The sequence below is a fragment of the Podarcis vaucheri genome, assembly GCF_965113315.1.
Source record: "Podarcis vaucheri genome assembly, chromosome: 5".
In the NCBI taxonomy this organism is placed as follows: Eukaryota; Metazoa; Chordata; class Lepidosauria; order Squamata; family Lacertidae; genus Podarcis; species Podarcis vaucheri.
In genome coordinates, this window is record NC_138763.1 from 30,462,096 (window position 1) to 30,477,982 (window position 15,887).

Here is a 15,887-nt window from a genome sequence, read left to right on the forward strand (position 1 = left end):
AGCATATTCAATTAGGCCTGGGAATATACAGGCAGCTAATGCAGCCAGCCAGAATAGCAGTTATATGATCCAAATATCTGAGAGAAGAGATACGAGTGCTGAGCAAGCAATAAGGCCGGCTGAGATTCAGCATGGCTAAAAGAAATGAGAGTAGGAGGAAAAATCAGAAATTCAGGAGAACTGTAGGGTGTGAAAAAACAGTTTTTGCCCCTCTACTCACTTGTGTAGGTGTGCTCTTATTTAAGTGCAGTGCCGGTGCAGACTCTCCCAGAAGAGATTTAAGTGGCTTGACTTCTGGAGTACTACTTGTACTACTAGCAGAGGAGCCAGATATAGATGCATGGACAGATGCCACAACTTTTGCTTGTTCTGGTGGAACATACCTAAGACAAATATATATTACAAATTTAATAGACACAGTCCCAATATATCTTGTTAGCAGAAAGAGAACCCAAAGTTACTTTTTCAAGCACTATAGCAGGGGTTCACAAACTGTGGTCCACAGACCACTGAATGAGCTTCATTTAGGTGGTCTTGGTGTGTCTGTGGATTTGTGGCTGAAGATGGGAGGTGGCAAAGTCATTCCTTTAAATATGTATATTGATTTCTAATTGCATATTATGGCTTTTATTTCTTATATTGTATTAAAATTGGAATTCTATGGAATTCAAACTGTAATAAAATACTGTAAGAAACAAAAGCAGCAATAAAAATAAAAATAAATATCATATAGCATCTAACACAGTACATTACAACTGTTAAATTGGGCAGAAAAATCATTAAGTGGTCTGTCAAGAACCTCAGCAATTTTCAAGTGGCCCAGGGGGTGGTGATGCTGGGAACCACTGCACTATAGCAGCTTACAACACAGAACAGCCGCCATGCAAAAACAGTTTCAACAAATCTCCCCATGGCAGTCTTATGACAAGAGACCCCAGAGTAGAACAGTTATTTCGCAAGACTATTTCAATTCAATTCCAGTTAAGCTACTACCAGCAGTTGTCTGCCCTAGAATCCATCTCAAATACTCTGATAACTTGCCAATCCTGGTCTTAAGAGTATAAGGTAATTAATGAATGGAGGCAGTGGGCAATATCATCTAACAGTTTCAAGTACAATTTCTGTAACTGTACAGCTCTTAATGTTTATGTCAACTGCTTCCAAGTTGCACTAACCTCAAGAAGAGCAAATCAAACACGCGGCACATTTGGGAATGTGTTATAAAATTTACAGTATTTTGGCAGCATACTAAACTTTAAGGAATTCATTGAATGGTACACTAAACAAACTAAATTCTCAATTAATGCTACTGACATTTTTAATCCCAAACTGAAGTATCCCCAAGGTCTGCTCATACAAGACTGTTTCCCACATCAGTGTCTATTTCATCGAGGAAAATCCAGTGTTCGTTGAATATACAGTAAACCTGTACATCTCTTTAACTTCAGGTACACCTACCAAAGAGTATGCTTTTGTCATGTTTTCCACCTTTGTGGAAGCAATATGTATGTAATAAATTATTTTGTCACATAAGTAGTGGAGAAAGGAAGCTGTCTCATGCTACAGAAGACCACTGGTTCAGCTAGCTAGGTTTATCCTGGCTGGGAGAGGCTCTCCATTGTTTCAGAATGGAGACATTTCCTGCCTTAACTGGAGGTCGTAGGTAATGAACCTGGGGCCTTCTGCATGCAAATCAGATGCTCTACCACTGAGCTATGTCGCCTCTCCTCCAAAAAGTCCCATCACTGGGATTTGAATTTGCAGTCTTAACCTTCCTCTTGCTTCTGTCCAGTACCTACAGACTGGCTTAGTCAATCATAGTCACTGTCAATAAGCCTGCCTGAAAGTTATTACAAAAAGAGAACGCATGCCCCCGTGCCACAAGAACTGCTTCCTGGCAAATTTTCCTTTGTCCAGTCTTACCCTCAATACTACCTAACGGATAGTTTTAGAATACACTGCTCCTTGTGGTCAGGAACAATTGTTTTGTATTCTTTGGGAGAAGTGCCAACCCTCATGCTAGCTAGCCCAAGCCCAATGAAACATAATAATAATAATAATAATGGAGAAAGGAAATAGTTCCAGGGGCCCGAGAGGAATAACCTCTAAGATAGTGATCAAGATTTGGCAATTAGAAATGAATCGTGGGAAGCTATCTTCCTGCAAAGCATCCAGGCAAAGTAAATAACAATACAGATAAGAGCGTGTATATACTTAAATGATAGTTATACTATCAAAATTAAGAAACACCAATTTTAGCAACAAAAAAAGTTGTTTTAAAATACTAGCAAAATTAGGTGTGTACTGACCATCTTTTCTTTTCGTATTTTTCTTGTAAGAATTCCTTGACCTTTTGAGGATCCCTGAAGTCTGGAATTGCTGATGATCTATCATCAAATAATCCTAGCCAAATCTGTTTACACACCTTGTGAAGGAAACACAATACAGTATTAGGTTAAATCAATTTCAACTTGATCATTTAATTCATATAAACAGTGCATACATACATTACCAAGGAGTTAAGTCCCACTGTGTTCAACCAGGTTACTTTCGGAGTAAGCATTTATAGGTGTGCATTGAGACACAGTAATCTGATCTTGCTATGCATACCTGCAAGGCCATTTAGCTCCTCTACAATAGTAACTATTTATATCAAGAAGCAGAATAAGCATTGTGCTTAAGAATTTACTGGTGTGCATATTAGTGCTTTTCATAAATCTCCATCCGTTTCATGACAGTGTAATTGTTTAATAATAATAATAATAATAATAATAATAATAATAATAATAATAATAAATTTTATTTATATCCCGCCCTCCCCAGCCGAAGCCGGGCTCAGGGCGGCTAACAACACTAAAATAGTGCAACATTATAAAAACATCATAAGAATTAATTAAAATCAGAATTGATGGCAACCATAAACTAAAGTATTGTAAGGATTGCCAAAGGAGGGAGTCAGGCTGTGCCCTAACCAAAGGCCTGGTGGAACAGCTCTGTCTTGCAGGCCCTGCGGAAAGATGTCAAGTCCTGCAGGGCCCTTGTCTCTTGTGACAGAGCGTTCCACCGGGTTGGAGCCGCAGCCGAAAAAGCCCTGGCTCTAGTTGAGGCCAGCCTAACCTCTCTGAGGCCTGGGACCTTCAAGATGTTTTTATTTGAGGACCGTAAGTTCCTCTGTGGGGCATACCAGGAGAGGCGGTCCCGTAGATACGAGGGTCCTAGGCCGTATAGGGCTTTGAAGGTTAAAACCAGCACCTTAAACCTGATCCTGTACTCCACCGGGAGCCAGTGCAGCTGGTATAGCACCGGATGAATGTGATCTCGCAGCGAGGACCCCGTAAGGAGTCTCGCTGCGGCATTCTGCACCCGCTGGAGTTTCTGGGTTAGTCTCAAGGGCAGCCCCACGTAGAGCGAGTAATATAGTATCACCAAAACATATCACAGAAGTTCAGTTATTCTCATCCTGCATTTCAACCCAAACAAAGGCCCCTAAAACAGTATACAACAGGTTTTCCCCCAAATAAAAACCTGCACTTTACAAATTACCGTATTTTTCGCTCTATAACACGCACCTGACCATAACACGCACATAGTTTTTAGAGGAGGAAAATCCGTAGGCATGCCACCCATAGGCATTCCCTCCATAACATGCACAGACATTTCCCCTTACTTTCTAGGAGGAAAAAAGTGAGTGTTATGGTGCAAAAAATACGGTACATCTTTAATTGATGGGTTTTGTTTCAAACCTTTACATACATTTCTGTAAAAATGCATCTAAATTTTTATTTGTAACTCAAAAGACCTTGAATGCCTAAATTAATACAAATGATTAATTGAAAGATGCATTCTAGTCCAATAGATATAATTTGGTACAAAAAGGTTTCCGAAACAAACCATACAGTTTTCAAACTGGTTATGGCTTTCTAGAAGAGGATGTTAATGGCCATTTTTTAAAAAAGGATGCAGATTTGGTGTTGAGGGGAGCACACAAAAGCCTTTTGACATCACAAAATCACATCATGGGAGTGGTCTGTAAGAAAAAATGTTTGTTTGTTTTTAAAAAAACCTAAAACTTTTTTAAATGGATAAATTTAAAATTGGGGACACAAAAGGCCTTTTGGCATAATGGCAACACATAAGGAGATCCACAGGACTTAAAATGTTTTTTTTAGAATGTATATATTACAGCAGGAGGCCAAGTGGTTGCTCAGTTCATTGCGATAAAGGTAAAGGTACCCCCTGCGCTGACCGTTAGTTCCAGTAGCGGATGACTTTGGGGTTGCGTGCTCATCTCGCTCTATAGACCGAGGAAGCCGGTGTTTGTTTACAGACAACTTCCGGGTCATGTGGCCAGCATGACTAAGCCACTTCTTGCGAACCAGAGCAGCACACAGAAATGCCGTTTACCTCCCCGCCGGAGCGGTACCTATTTATCTACTTGCACTTTGACGTGCTTTCGAACTCCTAGGTGGGCAGGAGCTGGGACCGAGCAACGGGAGCTCACCCTGCCACGGGGATTCAAACCGCTGACCTTCTGATTGGCAAGCCCTAGGGTCTGTGGTTTAGACCACATCGCCACCCGCGTCCCATATATTACAGCAGGAGGCCAAGTGGTTGCTCAGTTCATTGTGAGAGGATAGGACTATTGTTGCATAAAGCTGAATAAATGTGTTCAGGGATAAGGGCATCTATTTCTTCTCCGTTACTTCCCTCCTAGCAAATGCAAAGAAACTGGGATTTTGCATGCAGACTGTTGTTGCCAGTCTGCATTTAACAGCAATGACGAAAATGAGGATTCCCATGGGTCACCCTGACTAATATAAACCAGGAAGTTGGCCAGGAACAGCTAGCTGCCTAAGTGCAGGCAGGCAGGCACAATAATTTAATTTTCTTTCCAGAAACCAAATATTAACCCTAAGCTTAAGAAAATTCTCAATAGGTTTTTTCGAGTGAATTGATAATACAGGTAGAGAGCTACAAGCTGTATATATCTCAAATCCTAGCAAAAAGTGAACCAATTTAAATTAAAGCAACTAAGTTGGTAATGTACTGAAAAGCATCCTTTGATTTATGAAAGCTTCCTCATGTGCACTCCAGCTATTTCCTAGAAAAGACACTTTCCACAGTTGATGCAAGTATGGAATGACTGGAGTGCCAGTTTATCTTTCATTCAAGATGCAACTGCACACTGTTGCTTATGCAGACTGGTCAAAACCCTGTATCTCAGTATTTTCCACCTTATGGCACAGAGATCATTTGGATAACTTCTAATTAAAAATAGGTGGTCTGATACACAATTACAAATAAGTCACATTTCATTCATCTGTAGACTACTCTGTATAAAAACAGTTTGGTAATAAAGATAATGAACATTTCAGAATATGCCATACAATGAATGAATAACGTATATTTTGCAGCAGCCAATTACTAGATTTACAATTTGACATAGCAACAAAGCAGAACTATAGTACAAGTGAAACTTGCCACAGGAAGGATTTTGAAACTGTGTTCCTGAGTAAACAAGCAGTAACTTGTATTCAGTAAATACCCTAATTCCTTTGTCTTAGTCACTGATCTATTGGCTAATATATGCTTCCTAGAAATGCAAGAGCTGAAAGCATTAGTCCAACACAATTTTAGATACTCCATAAATAATAATTGCACATCAGTCAGGAATTACTTGCTTGGCTGCCTTTATAAGATATATAAATATTCCCTCTATACCACTTTCATTTTACTTGATTACATTCTATTCTATTTCTACAGGAACTGCCTCACTCCTGTTTTGTGAGCATAGTAATTCATTATGGCACAGTATCGCTTCATCTGCAGCAGTTTATTCCTTTGCAAATACTGTAATGGGAACAACTTTTGTGTATCACACAATAAAAAATATTAAGTAGACAAAAATAAATTTATCAAACTGTAAGAAGGTTGTACTTGTCAATTATTTGTGTGAGGAATTGCTCTAAATACCACAACTGCTTACAGAGACCCTTTAATAGTTTCTGCATCTTTCAACGGTAACTTATGACCACAACTGCTCATATTACATTTCCGATAAACAAGAAAAATATAAAGAAACAAGAAAAATATACTGATTAGCCTGGTCCCAAGAGGATATAAATGCCCACTTATTTCTCACCACTTTGTTATGGGTTTACAGAACTGATCTCCCACCCCTACCTTTTCCCTCCACTTTCTTTTTGTGGCTTAATAAGTGCCCTTCTCTCTTTTTAACTGATGTGAGCTGCTCTGGGAGACAATAACTAATAGAAAAAGGACACCTATGATAAATTTGTATAGCGTCACAACTAGCTTACACATGCATCATAGGGGCATCAATATTTGTAAGAATTTGTATTGCAGAAAAGGTTGGCACACATAGTCCCGGTCATCCTAGATATAACATAAGTTTGAGGGAGATTACTACACCAAAGGGTCAAAGCCTTGAAACATTAAGTTTAGTGCACTGCAGAGGGCAACACTCCCAATGAAGACCATGCCACCTTACACATGGGATAGACTGTCAGACTATGAGAATTCTATTGCCCTAATGCTGCAAAAGGTTTAGCGTTAAAAGAACAAGGCCTAAGGAGCTTTGGTTTTATGTGCTTTGTCCCATTGCATGAGGAAATTAATAACTCCAATCCTGTTATGTAGCAAAACAGAATAAAAACCGGGTTCTTAATCCCATTTTGCAGGTTAAACACCAACTATGTTTGCCTGTTTAGACAAGAAAAGTATGGATTGGCACAAGTGATATTCTTTTACCTTCTAATCAAGCAGAATTATGTTTCACTATGCTCCACCAGAAAAACTAAGTGCTATAAACCCCTTTCTAAAAATAACTTTTAACTGATTGCCGAAGAAGGGAAAGTTTATTGCCGATGTAAGTGAACTATATTCCTCAGCAAGCAGATGATCTGGCTGAATAATGTAAGACAGAGTCATGGGCCAGGCTCCATCCATGTTTATTAGCTATCACCTACTATTATTTTAACTATAAAGACCTACAATTTTATTATTTATGGTGTCTTTATGGCATTCATAAAGTAGTTGGGATACCCTGCTAATGCCTAAATGAAATACTCATTTCATGAAATGTCATGTGTTCAGTGTCAAGTCTCAAAACATCAAAATTTATGCCAAATTTACTTAGATCTTTTACAATGCTGTTAAGAGATCATTTCTAAAAGATTCCAGAACCAGTGCCTGTAATCTGATAACTATCTGCCTTCACAACAGAAGACATGGGGCAGATCCCAGGGCCTGAATTAACTTTTGCAGGAAGGGAGTCTGAGGAACTGAGGCAGATAGTGGCTGATAAGAGATGAAGTTCTCAGCCTAAAAGACAAAATAAAAGCTGACAAATTGCTGGGTCCAGATGTGAAATTGCTGAACCTTTAACAAAAATACGTAACTTGTCCCTCGTAATCAGCCTCCATACCAGAGGACTGGAAAGTAGCCAATGTAACACCAATTTTTAAAATGGGACTTAGGGGAGATCCTGGAAATTACAGGCTGGTTAGCTATGTCTACCCTGGGAAAAGTGGTGGAAAGTATTGTTAAAGATAAAATAGCCGAACATACAGAAGAACAAGGCTTGCTGAAGCAGCTTTAGCATGGATAGAGAAGAGTTTTTCTCCTTCTCTCGTAACCAGTGTTAGAAACTGGAATAGAAAAACTAGGAGCCAAATGGCTCCTGGGACCTGGGTTGTGGAAGCAACACTTTTTATTTATTATTTTGATAAGCATGAATTAATACACAATTCACACAAGTGACACATTGTTAATATCACATTTTTAGCAGAAATAGTTAGTACCTGTTTATTTTTGTGTTTACAATAAAAATATTGGTACCATACTTCAGTTTTCAAAACCCTCTACTCTTTATTGTTAAACTCCTTAACATATTGTCTGTCCTTAACATAGACTTTGAAGCTTCAAATCACATACATTTCAGTAATCCTTCAATGTCAGCCAGGCACAAAAAAATGGCACCCAGACTTTTGGAGGTGCTCGCAAAAGGAGACTCTTTAGGTGCAAAATGTGCCTGGCACCCTGCTAATTTCAAACCCTGTTCATAACACCACTACTCGTGGACATCCACTGAAGCTGAACCCTGGATGATTCAGGACAGATAAACGAAAGTATTTCTTCATACTTAAACAATGGAACTGGTTCCAACAGAAAGCAGTGATGGCCACCAACTTGGATGGCTTTAACAGACTATTAAGATAAGTTCATGGAGGACAAGGCTATCAACAGCTGCTTGTTCTACAAGTTGTTGGGAATTGCAGGTGGGCAGGTGCTTCCAGGCTTCCCAAAGGCACCTGCTTGGCCAGTGAGAGCAGGATGCTGGACTAGACAAGCAACTGGCCTGATTCAGCAGGCTCTACTTAGGTTCTTCTTTCCTCCAGGATTTTCCATTTTTATATTACAAAACCATTACATTTTCTGGTAATTTCAAAGATCCCACATGCAGCAACTTCTTCCTTTCTCCCTATAATTAACATATGGCAAGTTACTGCTGCACTGTGTAAAATGGATGGAAATTAAATGGTTTGAGGAAAGACCACTCGTCTTTAACAGACAGCTCTACCCACACTGAAAAATGTACCACTGCGGTATTTTGAACAATAAACAGTTTTGTAGAAGAAAAAGGGAAAAGAGTAACAAACACAATTGGCACAAGGCTATGAGACATCGTTCCTGCTGCAGAAACCAATTTGGAGGGGTCTGAAGTTTCATAGTTCTCAAATACTATTTTTTTGCTACAAACAGCAAAGAAAATTTCAATTCTCATTTTCAGCATGGGAGTGGCTAACCTTTTCTGCCTTATGGGCTATATTCATCCTTGGCTATCTCTCTAGGGTGCACATGCTAGTGGGTGGGTTTGGCCACTCTCCCTCACACACAAGATACACCCTCACACACAGCCCCCAGCTGGTCCACAATCAGCTCAGGATAACGGTCACTGCATCCTCCCCACTGATCAAGTGATCAATCTGATGATAATTTGCCATTTCTAATATCCATCAGGGTGCTGGGCAGGGTGGGTTATAAATCTATGACCATCCTGCACCATGTCTACTTAACACTCCATTTTTACCAACACCAAAATCAGTGTGGTTTATTAGGGCAGAAAAACTTGCTTGGGGACTTCATTAGTCCAAGAGTTAACCATCCCTGAATTAAAGGCTTCTATCTTCTTGAACAATGATAAATCACATTCATTTGAGGACTATTTATTTCCTTAAAAACAAGTCTGTAATACTTACTTCATTCCCATGTTTCTGCAGAAATTCTATTTCTTGCTGTGTGAATGTGGTCATGGAAATTGACTTCACTCTGTGAGGTGGATTTAGACCTCGTCTATAAAACAAGAAAATTGAAGGAAGTCATTCTATAAACTTTTCAAGAAGAAAATAAAGTTCTACTACACCTTGAAGCTACAATTGGTCAAAGAAACCATCCTAGCTCTGAAGAATCTTAGGCATGAAAGAAAATTGCCTTTTTTATAATAATTTCTTCTAATTTTTTCTAAGTGTTAGTACTTGTTTTGGAGTACTTACCCAAGAGCAGTGAAAAAGTTAGGCCTAATAATTTTAGTTTAATGAATTTATAATTTTACAGGAATCAATTAAGAATATCAGCTCTCAATTCCATAGTTAGCCATTTCTCTTAATGACAAATCTTTTGAAGGGACTAAGGATGGTTTAAAGTACTTTGTAAAGATACAGATTCACCTGGTTGCCTTGAATCTGTGGCATTTTCTCCCTACTATTTACCTACTTAAGATCTGGAAAGCTAAAAGTGTTAGATAACCTGAGGTTTCATATATTCTATTGATTTTTAAGTGTTTGATGTCTTACTGCGTTCTAATTTGTTGGAAGTCACCCAGAGTGACTGGGGTAACACAGTCAGATGGGCAGTACATAAATAAATAATAATAATAACAACATCATCAAAGTATTTGAAATTTATTTAAGTATCGTATTGCTAGCATTGAAGTTTTATTAATTTAACAGATTTTTCTACTCTAAAAATGCACATATGTCCAAGAAATTGATTTATTTAAACTGCTTAATATTTCAAAAATTTCCAAGCAATATAGTTTAATAAACAAGCAAACAGGAAGAAGTTTATTTGCTCCACCTCTCTACATATTTGTCTCTTCAGACTTCTTAAAATCAAACCTGTTCCTTAAAATGAGTGTGGCAAATTTACGGTCCAGACACTGTTGAACCTCCATCATCCCTTGTCATATCGCACATGGTCCTGTCTCACTTTGAGAATGGTTATGCTAATTTCAACTGCAAAAGTTCAGCAGCAACCTTGTCACTGCTATAATGTATGAAATAGAACCCAAAGGTCTGGAAGTGAGAGAACTAATGATTCCTGCAAGTACTAAATAGGAAACTTCAGCAATACATCTAAGCTACACCTCTGTATAAGGATTACTGCAGGAAGGATTAGTGACTCAACGGAAATAGCGATATGGCTAAAGTTACTTTCATGTGTACTTGTAAAGATGAACTAGTAAAAATCAATTAAGAGTAAACTTGTGAGTATATAAGTACATGGTGCTGACAGCAAGTCTTTCAACATATAATTTTTATGGAGAACTTTTTACATGAACATGTGTCTAATTATGGATGGCAAGTGATGGATTCCTTAAACATGGTCACACAGGGAGCACTATAACTTTGGTTCTACAAGTTATTTAGCATAAGGCCTTCCAGTGACTTTCTTTACTATACGCTTTAAATTGGATATCCAATTATCAGTTTGGAACCTTCCATACAAAGCACATATTCCACCTATGAGCTCCAATCCAGAAGCAGGAGTCAACAGTTCTGATCCATTTGACAAGTGCCGTACCTTCATTTTAGTAACTGTCACAGCAAATCAAGCTCCATGTGCAACACCATGTGGTTGAACAAAACAAATCTTGCAAGGTAAAAAGGATAACACGATGGAGAAAACTGAAACTGCTTCAAAATAATGAGGGACAATTTGCACAGTTTGCAAACCATTTGAACAGCAAGTTTGATATTAATTGGGTTACGAAAAAAGACCAAATTATGCTAACCAAACAACTGGCATGGTGAACTCAAATCCAGAGGTTAACCAGTAACCATTAATCTGTTTCCTGTTGTAAACCCTCAAGGCAGACTTTTAATGTGCTCAATAAACTCAAACCCATGAAGGGAACACTCAGGCAAAAGTGTCTTTGCCATCTTAATTACACAAGTACCAAAAAATAAAAATGCATCTGCAGAGTATTTGTCAAGCTTTCCCCACCCTTTTTACATACTTCCTGGATTAATATCATAATTGGCACCTGTCCACCTCTAGCCTTTCATATGCTCTAAGGGAACTTGATCAAACTAGCAGACAAAGTTTGCATCCCTCCTCCTAAAGGCATAGCCCACTTTATATACAGAGAGAATGTGCTCGTTAAGACCCTCAATTTTTCCTTAGCGGTATTCCTCCCACTTTGAGGAAATAAAACCCACCCATTCTACACTTAAGGGACGCTGGAAGATTCAGCAAGCCCCACACCATCTATCCTCCACACCACATCAGCTTCCTTCTTTTCTTTCCGGGGATCTCTTCAGCCTGGTCTCCCAATTCTCACCCGTACCAATGCGCAGCCCTCTTGCACACCGTGTGCCCCTGTCACTCGCTTGAAAGACACACAAACAACCCCCACCCCACCCCCGCTCTCTGCCTAACACCACGCGCCCCATTCCTCTCAAAGGATCTGGCCCAGCAATTATGGGGAAAATGAGAGGAGGGGGGGAGAAATCCCCCCCCACCGCAAACTGCCCGCAGTCTCGTTTACGCTTCAGCCTCTCCCCATCCACCCACCCCCCTCCCCGAGACCGCTGCCAATTCCCATATGGGATCAGGAGCGGGGCGGGGGGGAGTCTTCACCAACCCCCCTCCCAGCCCCCCTATTTCTCCTCAGCTCCACCACCCCCTCCCTCCCATCGCCTGCTTAAAGCTCTCGATTGTTTCCTCCCGCCTAGGAGGAGGTCAACCCTTCCTCCTCCTCCTTCCTTTCTTTTTCTCTCAGTGTCTCTTTTTTTCTCTACGTCTCCTCAACTCTCCTCTCCTCAACTCACAGGATGCCGGAGCAGGAGGTACACACGAAGCTGCCCACCGTCATGTCGGTGTAGGTGGGGCCGCGCTGGTCGCAGTCGAAGCACTTGCGGTTGGGCGGGAGGCTGCTCATCTCCCTCAGCAGCTTCAGGTGCTTCTCCTCCTGCTTCCGCTTGGCGCTCGCCGCCATGGCTTCGGAGGTGGCGGCCGGGTAATGTGTGTGTGTGTCTGTGAGCGCGCGCGCGCGGAGGTATAGAGGGCCGCTCCCCGGGCTCGCTCACGCCGGCCGGGGAATGAGGAGGGAGGCCGGGACCCGTCCGGCTCCGAGACGCCCGTGAGGGGGACGAGGCTTGGGCCCGCGCCCCTGGCGCGCGCGCGCAACCCCAACTGACGGACCGACGGAAGGAAGGAAGGGGAGGGAGGGGGGAAGGGAAGGAGGGGGGAAGGGAGCGGCGTCGGCCCTCGGCGAGGAGGAGGACGGGGCGGCTGGATGACGAGCCGAAGCGGAACCCGCGCGGCACCTTTTCTCTGTAGAGACAAGGAGAGGAGGAGATGGGGAGCGAGGAGGAGGAGGAGGTGGAGAGCAGCTCGGCGATAAGCCGCCGCCTGCGCCCTGAAGGCGCCTGACGACGAGCGCCCCCTCCCGCATAGGAGGATTCTTTCCACCAGCGGCTCCTTCCCCGTTCTGTCTCATTCTCTCCCCCCACCTCGCCCTGTGGGAGACGCTTACCTGGCGTGACCCTGCAGGTGGTTAAAAATAAGTAAATAGGAAAGGAGAAGGAAGAGAGGGGGCAAAACAACAACCTGGCCCAGTTGCAGGGGGAGGTGGCGAGAAGAGGTCAAAGAGAGAAATGTCAGAGTTAGGGAAGGGATGGAGAAAGATGGGACAACTGGAGGCCAATAAGCAGAAAATGACCCCCCCCCGAGATTTTGTCCCCGCAATTTTGCCTGATTTTAATGAAATATTTGACCCATGGCATGTCTAGTCCATAGTTCCTAGCTGTGGCCTGCCCAAAAGGACCCCAGCAGACAGGACACGGTAGCTCCATAGCCCTCCGCGGCTATTTTCAAGCTGCTTGTATTCAGAAGCAGGCAGGATCCGAAGCTGGAGGCAGTATATAGCCACCCCGCTATTTCGTTGGTAAGGTAACGTGTGTGTGAGAAAGGGTGTGTGTTGCACCCACGCACAGCGAGGGTGTGTTCTATGCGAGCAAACCACTACAAGGCAGCTCGTTAAATCCACTGGCCCCGATCCAACAGAGTTAATCAGTATGCGGATCAAAGCAGTGCCGTAAGCAGTGCTATCCACGTTCACTGTTGTTGGACAGTGGCCTGAGTGCTTCTCCAAGTGAGAGCACTGGTCCATCAAGGCATGGTCTACTCTGACTGACGGCGAGCATAGCATGCTGTAGCTAGGGTTGCAATTTTCAAAAAGGAAAATTCCTGACACCCGGCAAAGTTTTTGAGATCTCTTAAGAAGAAGAAGAAGAAGAAGAGTTTGGATTTGATATCCCGCCTTTCACTCCCTTTAAGGAGTCTCAAAGTGGCTAACATTCTCCTTTCCCTTCCTCCCCCACAACAAACACTCTGTGAGGTGAGTGGGGCTGAGAGACTTCAGAGAAGTGTGACTGGCCCAAGGTCACCCAGCAGCTGCATGTGGAGGAGCGGAGACGCGAACCCGGTTCCCCAGATTACGTGACTCTTAACCACTACACCACACTGGAAGATCCCAAAATTGTTGAGCTTTTTTGGGCTTTTTCCACCGCATTGCCATACTTCTAGGTTTCCCCTCACATTTTACCTACTAGTCAAAATTCCTGATATTTTGTGCACCCTTAAGAAATTGCAAGGAGGAATTCTGGCAAGAGGAATCTAAGGGGAAAGGATTTCCCTGCAGAGCACATGAGAGCTTTTGGACTTTACCCAGGTGGGTTGGGTGCTGCTATCACCATGTACAAGTCAGTTAAGTGTGGGGCAAGGCAGAAAAGGCTGCTGTGAGAGGAGCAATGAGTCCAGCTGGTATGCTACCCGGTAGAGCTGGCTTATCAGCAGAGGCATACCAAGGCTCCCTTGTGCCCTTGGCAAGATGTCTTGGTCTCTTGCATCTTTGCCAGAGGAGTCAAGCCAGAATAGAGGTGCAATTTTTGTGCTCCTGTGGGTCCACACCCTTTACTGGTGCCAACCCCTGGGTACACCCCTGCTTTTCAGGCAACAGAAAGGGAACGTTTGGTCTCATTGGTTCCCAGAGGTGGGAGCTGGGGGCAGAAAGAGCTCATTGACCTGTGCAAGCCCCACAAGCTCTTCTGTCCCATTCATTCACTGTTTTTGCTAGGCATCCGAAATGTGAATGCAAACATGTTACCCTATACCAGGGCTCAAACTCCTGTCTTCTGCTATGTCTGTGGCTTCCTTCATCTGGCCCCTTCCTTTTTACTACTGACCCCTCCTGGGTGTGTCTTGAATCCTCATCCAGGAGGGCTGCTTATGGTCTTTGCAGGCATTCTGCTCAGATAAGTTGCCTCCCTCCCTTAAGAATGCTGCTACAAAACTGTGGCTGTGAACAGATAAGGGCATTTGAACCCCTTCCTTAAGGGATTGGCAGAATGAGGTGGTGCAGGGATTCCACCTCCGTGGTCATGAGTTGAATTGGATTGCTGGACTTCTAGTGGAGCAGTCCAGTTGGTGGCTTTGGCAGCGTTTTCAAGGAGATTGGGAGTGGGTGTATTCCATTTTTAGTTTCTGCATTTTCTGATCTCCTTGGGCTACGTACATCTCATTCAGCAGCATATTTACCCCCCCACACACACACACCAGCGCATAACCGGTGTGTAGAATTGCTCTCTAAAAGCTCTCTATAGCTAATAGCAGCTTTTAGAATTAACATTTACTTTCACTTTAAGAAGCTAATTCAAGGTTTTAATGCCACAAATGCATTCCATTTTCAGAATAAAAAACCAGGAACTAAAAGCATGCTTGGGCATGGGTTAATGTTTTTTGAAAGCTATGATCAGCTGTCATTTTCATTTCTAAATCCCTATGTGCATAGCACAGTGGCAAATATATTTTTGCATGCTCCATTGGAATGCTTGGTCTTGCACAATTCTTGTTCATTCCAGTGAGAGATGCATACACAGTAATAGTCCAGTAGAAATTTGCAGAAGCACACAACAGGCAAGTAGCAAAAGGGAACATTGTTTGAAACTGAGTGAAGCCTTTTTAAGAATGTGTTGCAAACCAGCATTGCCCACTAGAATGCATAACTTGGACCTGGTCATAAAACTATACACAGTCATGAATTCACTGAGTAATCAAGGAAGATGACACAATCTCAGTTTTACTTCCTTCAAGAGAGATATATTATCTTCTCTTCCAAGTATGGGAATTCAAATAAACAGAGTACAAAGGAATGAAGAACTGGCCTCTCTCCACAATGAAAGGAATGCTGAAGACAGTAGCTCATGTGAATCATTGCTACATATTGATTACTCTTTTTTTCCAAACAGATTTAATCAACCGAGAGGAATTTTAAGTAGAAGGGAAAGAAAAATGGGATGCAAAGGTTAACATGTTTGTTGTAGCTTTTTACTCAGTTCCATTAATGCTAAGCATGCCTGATGAAATTAGCAGATATTTTTCATAATGGGTTTTGGAAGTAATGGAAATAGATGACTCTAGAGATTGGGATAATGGACTATATTGATTCTTTGGGATACATGAATAAATTAAAAGCAGATTTTCTTCCCTTTTTTGTTCCTTGTAATATGAGAAAATATATA

General features: G+C 42.0%; 1 protein-coding gene across 24 annotated transcripts in view; it reads right to left on the reverse strand.

The window, feature by feature from the left end:
• AGFG1 (ArfGAP with FG repeats 1) overlaps positions 1-12,696 on the reverse strand; it is a 28,431-nt gene extending 15,735 nt beyond the window's left edge. For 6 of the 24 annotated variants that reach the window (XM_082224251.1, XM_082224273.1, XM_082224267.1 and 3 more), the window contains exons 1-4: positions 12,135-12,689; positions 9,282-9,375; positions 2,310-2,425; positions 221-383 (exon numbers count right to left, since the gene is read on the reverse strand). In XM_082224251.1, the coding sequence (XP_082080377.1) occupies positions 221-383; positions 2,310-2,425; positions 9,282-9,375; positions 12,135-12,301 (540 nt within the window). In that variant the 5' untranslated portion in view covers positions 12,302-12,689. Of the gene's footprint in view, positions 1-220; positions 384-2,309; positions 2,426-9,281; positions 9,376-12,134 lie in introns of all 24 variants that reach the window. The other 18 variants (XM_082224266.1, XM_082224263.1, XM_082224272.1 and 15 more) reach the window with 11 other exon arrangements.
• Between the last annotated feature and the right edge of the window lie 3,191 nt (positions 12,697-15,887).